Source organism: Eschrichtius robustus, chromosome 3 (genome assembly GCF_028021215.1).
Source record: "Eschrichtius robustus isolate mEscRob2 chromosome 3, mEscRob2.pri, whole genome shotgun sequence".
Lineage (NCBI taxonomy): Eukaryota > Metazoa > Chordata > Mammalia > Artiodactyla > Eschrichtiidae > Eschrichtius > Eschrichtius robustus.
In genome coordinates this window covers 164903346-164920148 of record NC_090826.1, presented here as the reverse complement: position 1 = coordinate 164920148, position 16803 = coordinate 164903346, and the positions used below count along the sequence as shown (strand labels likewise).

Below are 16803 nucleotides of genomic sequence, written 5' to 3'. Positions count from 1 at the left end.
ATCTTCTTCTTTTTCTTTCTTTCTTTTCTCCCTTTTACTCTGAGCCATGTGGAAGACAGGCTCTTGGTGCTCCAGCCAGGCATCAGGGCTGTGCCTTTGAGGTGGGAGAGCCAAGTTCAGGACACTGGTCCACAAGAGACCTCCCTGCTCCATGTAATATCAAACGGTGAAAATCTCCCAAAGATCTCCATCTCAACGCCAAAACCCAGCTCCACTCAACGACCAGCAAACTGCAGTGCTGGACACCCTATGACAAACAACTAGCAAGCCAGAAACACAACCCCATCCACTAGCAGAGAGGCTGCCTAAAATCATAATAAGGCCACAGACACCCCAAAACACACCACCAGACGTGGACCTGCCCACCAGAAAGACAAGATCCAGCCTCATCCACCAGAACACAAGCACTAGTCCCCTCCACCAGGAAGCCTACACAACCCACAGAACCAACCTTAGCCACTGGGGACAGACACCAAAAACAAGGGGAACTACGAACCTGCAGCCTGCGAAAAGGAGACCCCAAACACAGTAAGTTAAGCAAAATGAGAAGACAGAGAAACACACAGCAGATGAAGGAGCAAGGCAAAAACCCACCAGACCTAACAAATGAAGAGGAAATAGGCAGTCTACCTGAAAAAGAATTCAGAATAATGATAGTAAAGATGATCCAAAATCTTGGAAATAGAATGGAGAAAATACAAGAAACGTTTAACAAGGACCTGGAAGAACTAAAGAACAAAAAAACACTGATGAACAACACAATAAATGAAATTAAAAATTCTCTAGAAGGGATCAATAGCAGAATAACTGAGGCAGAAGAACGGTAAGTGACCTGGAAGATAAAATAGTGGAAATAACTACTGCAGAGCAGAATAAAGAAAAAAGAATGAACAGAATTGAGGACAGTCTCAGAGACCTCTGGGACAACATTAAATGCACCAACATTCGAATTATAGGGGTCCCAGAAGAAGAAGAGAAAAAAAAAGGGACTGAGAAAATATTTGAAAAGATTATAGTTGAAAACGTCCCTAACATGGGAGAGGAAATAGTTAATCAAGTCCAGGAAGCAGAGAGATTCCCATACAGGATAAATTCAAGGAGAAACACGCCAAGACACATATTAATCAAACTATCAAAAATTAAATACACAGAAAAAATATTAAAAGCAGCAAGGGAAAAACAACAAATAACACACAAGGGAATCCCCATAATGTTAACAGCTGATCTTTCAGCAGAAACTCTGCAAGCCAGAAGGGAGTGGCAGGACATATTTAAGGTGATGAAGGAGAAAAACCTACAACCAAGATTACTCTGCGCAGCAAGGATCTCATTCAGATTTGACAGAGAAATTCAGAGAAATTACAAGCTTTACAGACAAGCAAAAGCTAAGAGAATTCAGCACCACCAAACCAGCTTTCCAGCAAATGCTAAAGGAACTTCTCTACGCAGGAAACAGAAGAGAAGGAAAAGACCTACAATAACAAACCCAAAACAATTAAGAAAATGGTAATAGGAACATACATATGGATAATTACCTTAACTGTAAATGGATTAAATGCTCCAACCAAAAGACATAGACTGGCTGAATGGATACAAAAACAAGACCCGTATATATGCTGTCTACAAGAGACCCACTTCAGACCTAGGGACACATACAGACTGAAAGTGAGGGGATGGAAAAAGATATTCCATGCAAATGGAAATCAAAAGAAAGCTGGAGTAGCAATTCTCATATCAGACAAAATAGATTTTAAAACAAAGACTATTACAAGAGACAAAGAAGGACACTACATAATGATCAAGGGATCAATCCAAGAAGAAGATATAACAATTGTAAATATTTATGCACCCAACATAGCAGCACCTCAATACATAATGCAACTACTAACAGCCATAAAAGGGGAAATCGAGAGTAACACAATCATAGTAGGGGACTTTAACACCCCACTTTCACCAATGGACAGATCATCCAAAATGAAAATAAATAAGGAAACACAAGCTTTAAATGATACATTAAACAAGATGGACTTAATTGATATTTATAGGACATTCCATCCAAAACCAACAGAATACACATTCTTCTCAAGCGCTCATGGAACATTCTCCAGGATAGATCATATCTTGGGTCACAAACCAAGCCTTGGTAAATTTAAGAAAATTGAAATCGTATCAAGTATCTTTTCCAACCACAATGCTATGAGACTAGATATCAATTACAGAAAAAAATCTGTAAAAAATACACACATGGAGGTTAAACAATACACTACTTATTAACCAAGAGATCACTGAAGAAATCAAAGAGGAAATGAAAAAATACCTAAAAACAAATGACAATGAAAACTCGATGACCCAAAACCTATGGGATGCAGCAAAAGCAGTTCTAAGAGGGAAGTTTATAGAAATACAATCCTACCTTAAGAAACAAGAAACACGTCAAGCAAACATCCTAACCTTACACCTAAAGCAATTAGAGAAAGAAGAACAAAAAACCCCCCAAAGTTAGCAGAAGGAAAGAAATCATAAAGATCAGATCAGAAATAAATGAAAAAGAAATGAAGGAAACGATAGCAAAGATCAATAAAACTAAAAGCTGGTTCTTCGAGAAGATAAACAAAATTGATAAACCATTAGCCAGACTCACCAAGAAAAAAAGGGAGAAGACTCAAATGAATAGAATTTGAAATGAAAAAGGAGAAGTAACAACTGACACTGCAGAAATACAAAGGATCATGAGAGATTACTACAAGTGACTATATGCCAATAAAATGGACAACCTGGAAGAAATGGACACATGCTTAGAAATGCACAACCTTTGGAGACTGAACCAGGAAGAAATAGAAAATATAAACGGACTAATCACAAGCACTGAAATTGAAACTGTGATTAAAAACCTTCCAACAAACAAAAGCCCAGGACCAGACGGCTTCACAGGAGAATTCTATCAAACTTTTAGAGAAGAGCTAACACCTATCCTTCTCAAACTCTTCCAAAATATAGCAGAGGGAGGAACACTCCCAAACTCATTCTACGAGGCCCCCATCACCCTGATACCAAAACCAGACAAAGATGTCACAAAGAAAGAAAACTACAGGCCAATATCACTGATGAATATAGATGCAAAAATCCTCAACAAAATACTAGCAAACAGAATCCAACAGCACATTAAAAGGATCATACACCATGATCAAGTGGGGTTTATCCCAAGAATGCAAGGATTCTTCAATATAAGCAAATCAATCAATGTGCTACACCATATTAACAAACTGAAGGAGAAAAACCATATGATCATCTCAATAGATGCAGAAAAAGCTTTTGACAAAATTCAACACACATTTATGATAAAAACCCTCCAGAAAGTAGGCATAGAGGGAACTTTCCTCAACATAATAAAGGCCATATATGACAAACCCACAGCCAACATCGTTCTCAATGGTGAAAAACTGAAACCATTTCCACTAAGATCAGGAACAAGACAAGGTTGACCACTGTCACCACTATTATTCAACAGAATTTTGGAAGTTTTAGCCACAGCAATCAGAGAAGAAAAAGAAATAAAAGGAATCCAAGTTGGAAAAGTAGTAAAGCTGTCACTGTTTGCAGATGACATGATACTATACATTGAGAATCCTAAAGATGCTACCAGAAAACTACTACAGCTAATCAATGAATTTGGTAAAGTAGCAGGATACAAAATTAATGCACAGAAATCTCTTGCATTCCTATACACTAATGATGAAAAATCTGAAAGAGAAATTAAGGAAACACTCCCATTTACGATTACAACAAAAAGAATAAAATACCTAGGAATAAACCTACCTAAGGAGACAAAAGACCTGTATGCAGAAAATTATAAGACACTGATGAAAGAAATTAAATATGATACAAATAGATGGAGAGATATACCATGTTCTTGGATTGGAAGAATCAACATTGTGAAAATGACTATACTACCCAAAGCAATCTACAGATCCAATGCAATCCCTATCAAACTACCACTGGCATTTTTCACAGAACTAGAACAAAAAATTTCACAATTTGTACGGAAACACAGAAGACCCCGAATAGCCAAAGCAATCTTGAGAAAGAAAAACGGAGCTGGAGGAATCAGGCTCCCTGACTGCAGACTATACTACAAAGCTACAGTAATCAAGACAGTGTGGTACTGGCACAAAAACAGAAATATAGATCAATGGAACAGGATAGAAAGCCCAGAGATAAACCCACACACATATGGTCACCTTATCTTTGATAAAGGAGGCAAGAATATACAGTGGAGAAAAGACAGCCTCTTCAGTAAGTGGTGCTGGGAAAACTGGACAGCTACATGTAAAAGAATGAAATTAGAACACTCCCTAACACCATTCAAAAAAATACACTCAAAATGGATTAAAGACCTAAATGTAAGGCCAGACACTATCAAACTCTTAGAGGAAAACATAGGCAGAACACTCTATGCCATAAATCACAGCAAGATCCTTTGGACCCACCTCCTAGAGAAATGGAAATAAAAACAAAAATAAACAAATGGGACCTAATGAAACTTAAAAGCTTTTGCACAGCAAAGGAAACCATAAACAAGACAAAAAGACAACCCTCAGAGTGGGAGAATATATTTGCAAATGAAGCAACTGACAAAGGATTAATCTCCAAAATTTACAAGCAGCTCATGCAGCTCAATATCAAAAAAACCACCCAATCCAAAAATGGGCAGAAGACTTAAATAGACATTTCTCCAAAGAAGATATACAGATTGCCAACAAACACATGAAAGAATGCTCAACATCATTAATCATTAGAGAAATGCAAATCAAAACTACAGTGCGATATCATCTCACACCGGTCAGAATGGCCATCATCAAAAAATCTACAAACAATAAATGCTGGAGAGGGTGTGGAGAAAAGGGAACCCTCTTGCACTGTTGGTGGGAAGGTAAATTGATACAGCCACTATGGAGAACAGTATGGAGGTTCCTTATAAAACTAAAAATAGAACTACCATACGACCCAGCAATCCCACTACTGGGCATATACCCTGAGAAAACCATAATTCAAAAAGAGTCATGCACCAAAATGTTCATCGCAGCTCTATTTACAATAGTCAGGACATGGAAGCAACCCAAGTGTCCATCAACAGATGAATGGATAAAGAAGATGTGGCACATATACACAATGGAATATTACTCAGCCATAAAGAGAAACGAAATTGAGTTATTTGTAGTGAGGTGGATGGACCTAGAGTCTGTCATATGGAGTGAAGTAAGTCAGACAGAGAAAAACAAATACCATATGCTAACACATATATATTGAATGTAAAAAAAAAAAATAAAAGGTCATGAAGAACCTAGGGGCAAGATGGGAATAAAGACACAGACCTACTAGAGAATGGAGTTGAGGATACGGGGAGGGGGAAGGGTAAGCTGGGACAAAGTTAGAGAGTGGCATGGACATATATACACTACTAAACGTTAAATAGATGGCTAGTGGGAAGCAGCCACATAGCACAGGGAGATCAGCTCGGTGCTTTGTGTCCACCTAGAGGGGTTGGATAGGGAGGGTGGGAGGGAGGGAGACGCAAGAGGGAAGAGATATGGGGACATATGTAAATGTATAACTGATTCACTTTGTTATAAAGCAGAAACTAACACACCATTGTAAAGCAATTATACTCCAATAAAGACGTTTTAAAAAAAAAACAGTTTTAGAGGCAAGTCTCTCATCTTCTCTTTGGCTAAGTCAAAATAATCAAGAAATACTTACTAAATAATGATTATTATGTATGCATATTAGAAAGATTGAAGAAGACATATAAGACATGGTCCTTAAAAAGTGTGGAAGTCAGCACAGACTTAGCGAACTTATGGTTACCATGGGAGAAGGGTAGGGGGAGGGATAGATTGGGAGTTTGGGACACTGCTATAATTAAAATAGATAACCAACAAGGACCTACTGTATAGCACAGGGAACTCTGCTCAATATTCTGTAATAACCTAAATGGGAAAAGAATTTGAAAAAGAATAGATACACATATATGTATAACTGAATCACTTTGCTGTACACTTGAGACTAACACAACATTGTTAATCAACTATACTCCAACATAAAATGAAAATTAAAAAAAAAGTTTGGGAGTCAGGACACATACAGTAGAGTGATTAAGAACTTGATTCTTGAGTCATATAGAACTAGGTTCAAATCCTAGCTCACTGTTTAGCAGTTGTGAGTCTTTGGATAAGTCATTTACCCCCTCTAACTCTCTGTTATCTCAGTTATAAGATGGGAATAATAATAATAATACCTACCTCATAGGACTGTTGTGATAACTAAATGAGAAAACATGTGAATTTTCAGCCTAATGCCTACAACATACTATTTTTTAATCACTGTAAACTATTACTACACAGGAATGAAAATTAATGAATGAGGAGTGTTTCAAATAATGTGAATGAATTTAAACAAAGGAAAATAAAAGTTTCACTATTGAAACCCTTTCCTGATTATTAAAACATTTTCCTGGTTGTCTTACACAGCTGTTTCCTCTATCTTCTACTATTATCACCCTCACCATTATCCTTCTTTCTATTATAAAACCCAACAACTTCAATGGCCTTACTTACTAGAAATTAAATTCCCAAATTTATATTTCTAATCCTAACCTTTAAGTCATCTTTTCTAAAGCATATTGGAGATCTCCACTCAGATATCTCAGAATGATCTCAGACTCACCAACAAACAAAAGAACAACTAAAATTGATTATATCATCCTCCCTAAAGCTGGTTCCTTCTCCTGACTTTTCTTACTTCAATGATATCACCATTTTCTTCATCTCTCCAACACAGAGTTTCAGAAATACTAATTCCTCCTCATCTCTTGCCCTTCATTTATAATTAATTAAGTCCTATAGATCCTTCTTCCATAATGTCTTCTCCATTTGTTCAGCTTCCCCCAAATTTCCTTCTATTTCATGCTGAACACCACTATGAAGAGTTACCTTCCTAATACATCACCTCAATCACCTCAATCAATTCCATAATCCTTTGCAGAAAAGCCTTCTTCTTCTTATAAATAAATGAAGTTCTGATTCTTACCCAGTATTCATGTTAATTGTGCTGTAATAACTTTATTGGTCTTATTTCCTACTATTCTTTTATAGGAATAGTAGCACCCTTTATTGAACTCAGTGTTTTCAGAAAATGCATTATAGTTCCACCGATTACCCCCAACTTTCTCTAGCACCCAGTCTGAAGTAATTCTCCTCTATACTCATATAGAAAAATCAGTATTTGTACAATACATAAGACAATTTACATTTAAGTCTTGTTACTTATATCCAGCTCTGATCACATTAGTTTTTAAACTTTTAAATGTTACACTATAAGCTAGTACTTGAAGGCAAAGTACTCTATTTTACAGACCTTTCTATCTCCTATTATACCAGAAGAATGCATTATATGTGAGGAGATACATCTAAAAAATGAATCTTATGGACCAGCCTATTACTTCAACCTCTTTTTGTAGTACCATTTCAAAGAGAAAGAGTGAAGTCTTCTGATGAGTCAATGGTGAGAAGAAAGGTCCCTGTTCCAATACAGTGTGAGCAACAAGGTCTCCTTGACCTAAAAGGTTTTCTTTCACATGAAAGAGGTATTTCACAGGAAAAGGCAGAGGGAGCAGAGTAACAAGGCCATTAGAAATGCATTCAAATGAAGTCTTATATACAGCAGTGTTTGTTTTATTTTAAAACTGTTAATTTGGCCAATGGAAACATTTAAAACACTGCATATCACAAGCTTCCAAAACCTTGTTTTGGCATTACTTCATTTTTTAATATACCAGATTGAAAAACCAGGAATAGCCTGAGACTTCTGACCTTTATAAGCTTGCACAGAATATCTCAGAGATATAACTTTCAAATAGGTGAGAACTCTGAGAACAGTGAGTATATCTTTTACTTTTAGCCTATTAGTTATTTAATAATTCATTATCTAATATATTAGTCCATTTCTAAATAATAGCTTTAATGCAAAGTGAATTCATTGTATTCCTGATTTCTTCTGCATATTTCACTTGAATGTGAAATGTGTAAAAAGAGTGCTTTGTAGTATCACACAAAAATTTTCATCTTCATCCTTTCTACTAAGCCTTTCCAGATAGTCCATATTTAAAGCTTCTTTACTAGAACCACTTCCCATTCCATCTGAACCCATCATGCAATCACTTGAAAAGATCAGTGGTCTAGGATCTCAGGCTTTGGCTAAATCAGTTTTGTCTTCTGTAAAGTCATTTTCTTTAACATCTTATTACAAATTTGATTACATAATAATGGAGTTACAAATGAAAAGTCATAATGTTTGATATTATAAGCACGGCTAAAGATTAAAATGATTTTGCTTCGGAAATGTAGAGTTTATGACAAGGATCTCAATTAAATATTAATGAACCATCAACTGTACTATTTGGAACACAACCATATTTCCACAATTTGGGCATTTTCCTTCAGATATGCACTCAACAGTCACATTCATAAGCTAAAGCTGAGTTAACATAAGAGCTCTATAGTTAAGTCAATATCAAAATACTTGAGTCATTTGGGTAAGATTACTTAAAAAGGCAGTGTTTATTCACTTATGATTTTATTTAAGAAGGAGGGTATCAAGCTGGTATAAGTAGGAAAAAATGCTTAGAGAACAAAAATAAGAGCATGATAAACTAACATTCTCACCAAATTATTGGTCTATAGATATTTGAAGAAACCAGTAGTTGTTTATAAAATAAAACATCAATAACGTGCTAAAAAAGAGTCAGAAAGTTAAAAAAGTAAATATAAAAAGTTAGGCTATTTGCATTAGAAAATAAAGTCCCTGTTGGATTCTACTTTCTTCAAGTATTATAAAAATATACAAATTTTTACAAATACCAGAACAATCATTTGAGTTAATTAATATGAAAGTTACTAAGGCAATTATCCCAAATTAAATCCTAGGGGCTTAAAGAACAGTTGATAAAACTAAACTGTAACCATTTAATGTTTTAAAAATGCCGTGTGTGAATTAGTCTGTTATAATTATGAAAAAGGTGAAAGCACATCTTCAGCTTGTAAAATATTCTCCAGGATTTCTGTTTCTTAAAGTAATCACAAATACAGCAATTTTGATCTTAGAAAGGAACATCCATAGCTAGTGAATGAGTTTCTTCAGTTCTTTAAGGACCAACTGCCTTAGGAGACAATAACATTTTCTTTTCTTACAAAGAAATATCAGCTTCCAATGAAACTGTGTAAAAGCTGATATGGAATATTTGATGGAGTTAGAGAAAAGAAGAAAATAACAGACAACATAGAAGAAGCACAGACCAGTAATAAATATTCCTCCTGGAATTCATACCAACTTGACTATATGGCCAAAAATTACCCACAAAAACAGATTTAAGAGAGTACTCACCACTGAATTATTTCTGTGATTTGAGCTTCCCAGTGTGCAACTGATTCCTTCTTGTCTGCTAGATCTTTTACCTCTTCTTCTAACTGCTGGTTGCATGTACTTAAGTTCTCATACAAAGTGGTAAGCTGAAAGGCAGTTTTAAGGTACTTAAAGACGTGTGACTTTTAGGAACAGGAATTCAAGGTGCTCAGATGCCTCTTGTTAAATCTGATAACTCAAAAATGCTTGTCTTTCTGATTTCCTATTATTATGCACCCTCTGGTCACTGAATTTGGAAACATCAAGTACTCTGAATTCTCCTTCTGCCTTTGCTTTTCCCATGCTCCCCATGTTGAATTGGTTCCATCTGTGAACATTCTCCATTTGCCTGAAGAACTCCCCAGTTCTGTTGGTAACAACATCTCTCATTTTTTTGTCTGAAAATATCTCTATGTCATCCTCTTTTTAAAAAAACTTATAATTTCAAGCATATACAAAAATGAACAGAAGAGTATAAGTGAATTCCCATGAGCCCATCATCACTAACTTCAACAATTATCACCTCAATGTCAATCTTATTTCATTTGTACTCCTGTCTTCTTACCCTTTCCTCCGGTATTATTCTGCAGCAAATACCAGACATCATATAATTTTATCCATATCTATTTCTGTGTATATCTCTAGAAAATAAGGCTCTCTTTTTACATATAACCACAATATCATTATCATATTTAAACAAATTTAACAAGTTTCCTTACTTTATCACATAGCTAGTAATTGTTCAAATTTCCAGTTGTCTCAAAACATCAAAAGACTTAACAGTCTGTTAAATTGAATCATACCAACAAATAAACATAACTTAATGGTTGCTCTATCTGTTAAGTCTTTTTTACTTATAGGCTCCAGATTACTCCATTTGGGCTGCTGTAGTAGAATATCACAGTCTGAGTGGCTTAAACAAGAAACATTTATTTCTGACAGTTCTGGACGCTGGGAAGTCCAAGATCAAGGCACCAGCAGATTCAGTGTCTGGCAAGGGCCCACTTCCTGGTTTATAGATGGTCGTGGGAGGAGGGAGCTCTGTGGGGTCTCTTTTACAAGAGCACTAATCCTATTCATGAAGGCTCTACCTTCATGACCTAATCATCTCCCAAAGGCTATACCTCCAAATAGTACTAGGTGTCAACATCTGAACTTTGGAGGGACACAAACATCTAGTACATAGCAGTTCCCCTCCAACACTTTAATTTTTCTTGTAATTTATTTGTTGAAGAAAGTATGTTGTTTGTCCTGCAGAGTTCTCTACAGTCTGAATTTTTGCCTTCATTTTTGAAAGACACTTTTTGCTGTATATAATTTTTTAGATTGGCAGTTATTTTCCTTCAGCACTTTAAAAGATGTCATTCCTTTTTATTCTGGGTTCCATTTTTTCTGTTGGAAAGACAGCTTTAAGTTTAGCTTTTGCTCCTTTGAATACAATGTGTCTTTCTTCTCTGGCTGCTTCTAGGATTTTCTTTTGTTGTTGGTTTTTAGCAATTTTTCTATAATGTGCCTAAGGGATTGAATTTCTATTTATCACCTTTAGGGTTTGTGGCACATCTTGAATTTGTGGCTAAATATTTCTCATAGGTTTTGGAAAATTATGGGCCATTAACTCTGCAAATATTGCTTCTACCACAGTCTTTCTCCTCTCCTTCTGGGAAAGCAAACATTTGTATGTCAGATCTTTTCATCATGTCCCCTATGTCTCACATCCTCTTTTTATGTACTTCTGTCCTTTTTTCTTAATATATCTTTTAAAATTTATTATTTATTTATTTATTTAATTTATCTTTGGTTGTGTCTGGCCTTAGTCGCGGTACGCGGGATCTCTGTTGTGGTGCACAGGCTCTCTAGTTGTGGCGTGAGGGCTTTGTCTTCTCTAGTTGTGGCACGCAGGCTCCAGGGCACACGGGCTGTGTAGTTGTGGTGCGTGGGTTCCAGAGCACATGGGCTCTGTAGTTTGCGGCACATGGGCTCTAGTTGAGGTATGCAAGCTCAGTAGTTGTGGCATGCAGGCTTAGTTGCCCCATGGCACATGGGATCTTAGTTCCCTGACCAGGGATCGAACCAGCATCCCCTGCATTGTCAGGCAGATTCTCTACCACTGGACCACCAGGGAAGTCCCTGTATTTCTGTCCTTTTAGATCTATATCCAGACTTCAGTATGGAAAGTTTTTTATTTACCCCTTCCTTTCTTTGGTTCTTTCCAATCTACTGTTAAAATTTTCTGTTGGATTTTTCATTTATTTTATTTTTCACTTCTAAAGATTTCTTTGACTGTTTTGTATAGATTCCAGTTGTCTGCTGAAATTCTTCATCATGTTTATTTTCTTGAATATATCATACAGTTATTTTAAAGTTCAATTAAGAAAATTCCAATACTCAGAATTGTGTGGGTCTGTTTATACTGACTGCCTGGTTTTCTTCTCATTTATTATTTTCTTACTTTGTTTTTGCTGTTATACTTTTATGTCTTGGTTTTCTTTGGTTGTATCTCTTGGTATGCACTGTAATTTCTTACTGCATGCCACATATAGTGTATGAAAATTTTAGAGATAATTTGAGGCTCTATATAATATCTTCCTCCAGAGACTGTTTACTTTTACTTCTGGTAGGCAATTCGACAGATCAGGGATTCAATTACTTAGAGGCTGGGTTTCAGTCACTGAGAAGGCTCATCTCTCTCTGGTTCACCCTTATTTCTAAAATGTAGCCTTTTCGATGAGTTCAATTGAAAGCTTGAATTGATTACCAAGGATCCTGCACCTTGGTGGGCATTGATATTCAGTTTTTCTCTCTAAACTTGTGATACTGTGGAATATTGCGCTCAACTTCCTGGATTCTCTGCTACAGCTTTCATATCAGCAAATGCCTCAAGAGGAAAACTGGCACTGAATGCTGGGCTCATCTCTCTGTACTACTCCTTTCTAAAGGATTTGGGTCAGTAAAGTCTCGGCTGCCTTCTTATCTCTCCAGTGCCTTCCTGCAGATGAATACTTCCAGGCAGTATTGCTACAGTGTTAAAAACATTTTTTTTAAAGTCCAGCTTTATAGCTCTTCTTGGTGAGGTGGTAGGTATGATGTAACCTAATCTGTCACAGAAGCAAAAATTCTTGTTTATTTAGTTTTTAAAAGTTCGTGATAAAATATTTGCATACAATTTTTATTTCATGGCTACATTTTTCTGATAAATGGTCTCAATCTGCTATTAGTTATTACTATTCCTGTCTTCCTTTCTGATATATTTGTAGAGATATTGTGTTAGTTTTCTTTTTGATTACTCAGCTTGAAGGAGACGAATTTTTCCTACAAGAATTATTTATAGGTTTGTGAAGATGAGGGGCCATGTGATGGTTAAATTTATGAGTCAACTTGATGGGGTCACAGGGTGCCTAGACATTTGGTCAAACATTCTGGTTGTGTCTTTGAAGGTGTCTCTGGGTGAGATTAACATTTGAATTGATTGACTAAATAAAGCAGATTACCTTCCTAATGTGGATGGTTCCCATTCAATCAGTTGAACGCCTGAATAGAAAAAAAGGCTGACCTTAGTAAGAGGGAACTCCTCCTGCCTGACTTGCTTTCAAGCTGGGACATTGGATTCTGTCCTTGGTCTCTTACTGAAACAGTGGCTCTTCCTGGGTCTGACATAAGAAACTATTGCTATGATTTACATCAGAGAATGTTTTGCCTATGTTCTCTTCTAGGAGATTTATGGTATCATGTCTTAATATTTAAGTCTTCAAGCCATTCTGAGTCTATTTTTGTGTATGGTGTGAGGGAGTGTTTTAACTTCATTGTTTTATATGCAGCTGTCCAGCTCTCCCAACACTACTTGCTGAAGAGACTGTCTTTTCTCCATTGTATATTCTTGCCTCCCTTGTCGAAGATTAATTGACCATAGGTGTGTGGGTTTATTTCTGGGCTCTCTATTCTGTTCCACTGATCCATATGTCTGTTTTTGTCAGCCAATACCAAGCTGTTTTGATTACTGTAGCTTTGTAGTATTGTCTGAAGTCTGAGAGGATTATGTCTCCAGCTTTGTTCTTTTTCCTCAGGATTGCTTTGGCAATTCTGTTTTTTGTTTTTTGTTGTGGTTCCATATAAATTTTAGGAATATTTGTTCTAGTTCTGTAAAAAATGACATGGGTAATTTGACAGAGATCACATTAAATCTGTAGACTGTTTTGGGTAGTATGGCCATTTTGACAATATTAATTCTTCCAATCCAAGAGCATGGGATATCTTTCCATTTCTTTGAATCATTTTCAATTTCCTTTATCAATGTTTTATAGTTCTTGGCGTATAAGTCTCTCACCTCCTTGGTCAGGTTTATTCCTAAGTGTGTTTGTTTGATTTTTTATTGATGCGATTTTAAAAGGGATTGTCTTTTCACTTTCCCTTTCTGAGATTTCATTGTTAGTGTAAAGAAATGCAACTGATTTCTGTATGTTAATCTTGTATCCTGCTACCTTGCTGAATTCGTTTACCAGTTCTAGTAGTTTCTGTGTGGAGTCTTTAGGGTTTCTTATATATGGTATCATGTCATCTGCATACAATGACAACTTTACCTCTTCCCTTCCAATTTGGATACCTTTTATTTCCTTTTCTTGTCTGACTGCTGTGGCTAGGATTTCTAATACTATGTTGAACAGAAGTGGTAAGAGTGGGCATCCTTGTCTTGTTCCAGATTTTAGCAGAAAGGCTTTCAGCTTTTCACCTTTGAGTATTATGTTGGCTATGGGTTTGCCATAAATAGCTTTTATATGCTGAGATTTGTTCCCTCTATACCCACTTTGGAAAGAGTTTTTATCATGAATGGATGTTGAGTTTTATCAAATGCTTTTTCTGCATCTATTGAGATGATCATGTAGTTTTTGTCTTTTCTTATGTTGATGTGGTTTATCACACTGACTGATTTGCATATGTTGAACCATCCATGTAACCCTGGGATGAATCCAGCTTGATCATGGTGTATGATCCTTTTTATGGTTGTTGGATTCGGTTTCCTAATATTTTGTTGAGGATTTTTGCATCTATATTTATCAAAGATATTGGCCTGTAATTTTCTCTGCCAATAAATTGGACAAACTAGAAGAAATGTACAAGTTTTGCCAACTCCCTAATCTAAGTTCATCTGGAATTCTCCTAATGACCCAGGGTTTTTCTGGTGTGTGTTTTTAACCTGTACTTCCATGGGAGATAGGCAGTTTTTGCAAAAGTCACAATGCAAAGTTTCATTTCTTCTCCTCTGCCAAAAGACAAATTACTTTATGCATTCCCCATTTAATCCTATCCTCAACACTTAATCCTATCCTCAACCTCATGGTCTTCTTAGAAAGAAAAAGGGTCAGAGAACCTGTCACTACCAATGCACATCGCTAGCTGCCTATTGAGAATAAGGAATTTACGTTTTGTACTCCAGGGTGTGCTATTTACCTCTAAAAATGTATTTTACCAGCTATTTTCTTTTTATAGGTTTATTAAGGTATAATTTACATACTATAAAATTCACTCATTATAACACTTATGGTTTGATGATTTTTAGTAAATTTAAACATTTGTGCAATAATCACTACTATCTGGTTTGGGAACACTTCCAATACCTGAGAAATTTCCCTCAAGCTGGTTTGCAGTCAATCCTGGCTTCCACCATGAGTTCTAGGCATCACTGATCTATTTTCTGTGTCTATAGTTTTGTCTTTTCTAGAAACATAATATCAATTAAATCATACAATATATAGTTTTTTGTATCAGGCTTTTTTCACTTATCGTATTATTGAGGTTCAACCACAGTGTTGCACACATCAGGAACTAACTCCTTTTTATAGCTGGGTAGTATTCTATTACATGGATATTAGTACACTTTATTTATCTGTTCACTACTTGATGAACATTTGTATTGTTTCCAGTTATTTGCTATTATGAATAATGATGCTATGAACATTCATATACAAGTTTCTAAAGGGACTATGTTTTTAATTCTTCTGAATTTCCAAGTTATAGGGTAAATGTATGCTTAATTTTTTGAGAAATTTCAAAACTGTTTTCTGAAGTAGTTATACCATCTTGCACTTCTACAAGCAGTGTAGGAGTTTCAGTTCCTCCATATCCTTGCCAACAGCTGGTATGGTCACTGATTGATTAATTAACTCTTGAGCCTGTACAACAGTATGTTACTATGGTTTAACTTGCATTGTTCCTAATGACTAATGATAGTGAACATCTTTTCACGTGCTTATTTGTTATTCATATATCTTCTTTCATGAAATGTCTATTCAATTTTTCCCCCGTTTTTTTCCATTGGGTTGTTTGTATTATTTCTTATTACTGAGTTTTAAGAGTTCTTTATACATTCCAAATATAAGTCTTTTATCAGACAAATTATTTGAAAACCTTTTCTCTTCATCTATGTATGTCTTTTCATTTTCTTAATGTCGTCTTTAAATTTTGATGAGGTCCAATTTATAATTATTTTTCTATCAAGGGTTGTGCTCTGTGTCATATCTACAAAATCTTTGACTAACCCCAAATCACAAAGATTTTCTCCTATGCTTACCTCTTATATTTCAGTTTATGATCCACTTTGAATTAATTGTATATGCTATGAGGTAAGGATCTAAGTTAATTTTTTACACATAGATATCCAATTATTCCAGCACCATTTGTTGAAAAGATTGTCTTTTTCCCACTGAATTGCCTTGGCACTTTTGCTGAAAATCAATCAACCATAAATATGATGTCTTATTTTTGGACTCTCTACTCTGTTCCATTATGCCAATGTTACCATCTTTTGATTACTAAAGATTTACAGTAAGTTTCAAAATTCTGTAGTGTAAATCCTCCAACTTTTGTATCCCTTGCCTCCCCACCCCCGCCAAATATTTTTGCTATTGTAGATCGTCTGTATTCCCATATAAATTTAAGGATAGGCTTGCCAATTCTAACAAAAAAGCCTACCAAAATTTTGATAGTGATTTCCCCAAATCCATAGATCTATTAGGAGAGAACTGCAGTCCTAACAATATGCAGTATATCTCTCCATTTGTTTAGATATTCCTTAATTTATCTCAGTAATGTTTTGTAGTTGTCTTCCTTTGGTTAACTCTGGGAGCTCTGAAATGACTGTTTTCAACAACTGTGTCCACTTTGAAACTTTTTTTGTCTTGAGCGGATTCATCAATCTCTTCATGTTAGCATAGCCAGAAGTCTACAAGCTATTTTGGAGAATGTTTTTTGCAGATGCAGTGTCTTCACTAATTCCTACAACACATCCTTTTCTGATCACCATTGCTTTTGACTTCCAATTAATCTGTGATTGGGGTTTCAGCTAGAGATTTGCAA

At 35.7% G+C, this 16803-nt stretch overlaps 1 protein-coding gene across 7 annotated transcripts in view; it reads right to left on the bottom strand.

Annotated features, from left to right (window-relative positions):
- Nucleotides 1–16803, bottom strand: part of CDC42BPA (CDC42 binding protein kinase alpha) — a 320607-nt gene that overhangs the window by 68174 nt on the left and 235630 nt on the right. For all 7 annotated transcript variants that reach the window (XM_068541725.1, XM_068541720.1, XM_068541719.1 and 4 more), the window contains one exon: nucleotides 9439–9563. In XM_068541725.1, coding sequence (XP_068397826.1) covers nucleotides 9439–9563 — 125 coding nt within the window. The remainder of the gene's footprint in view (nucleotides 1–9438; nucleotides 9564–16803) is intronic.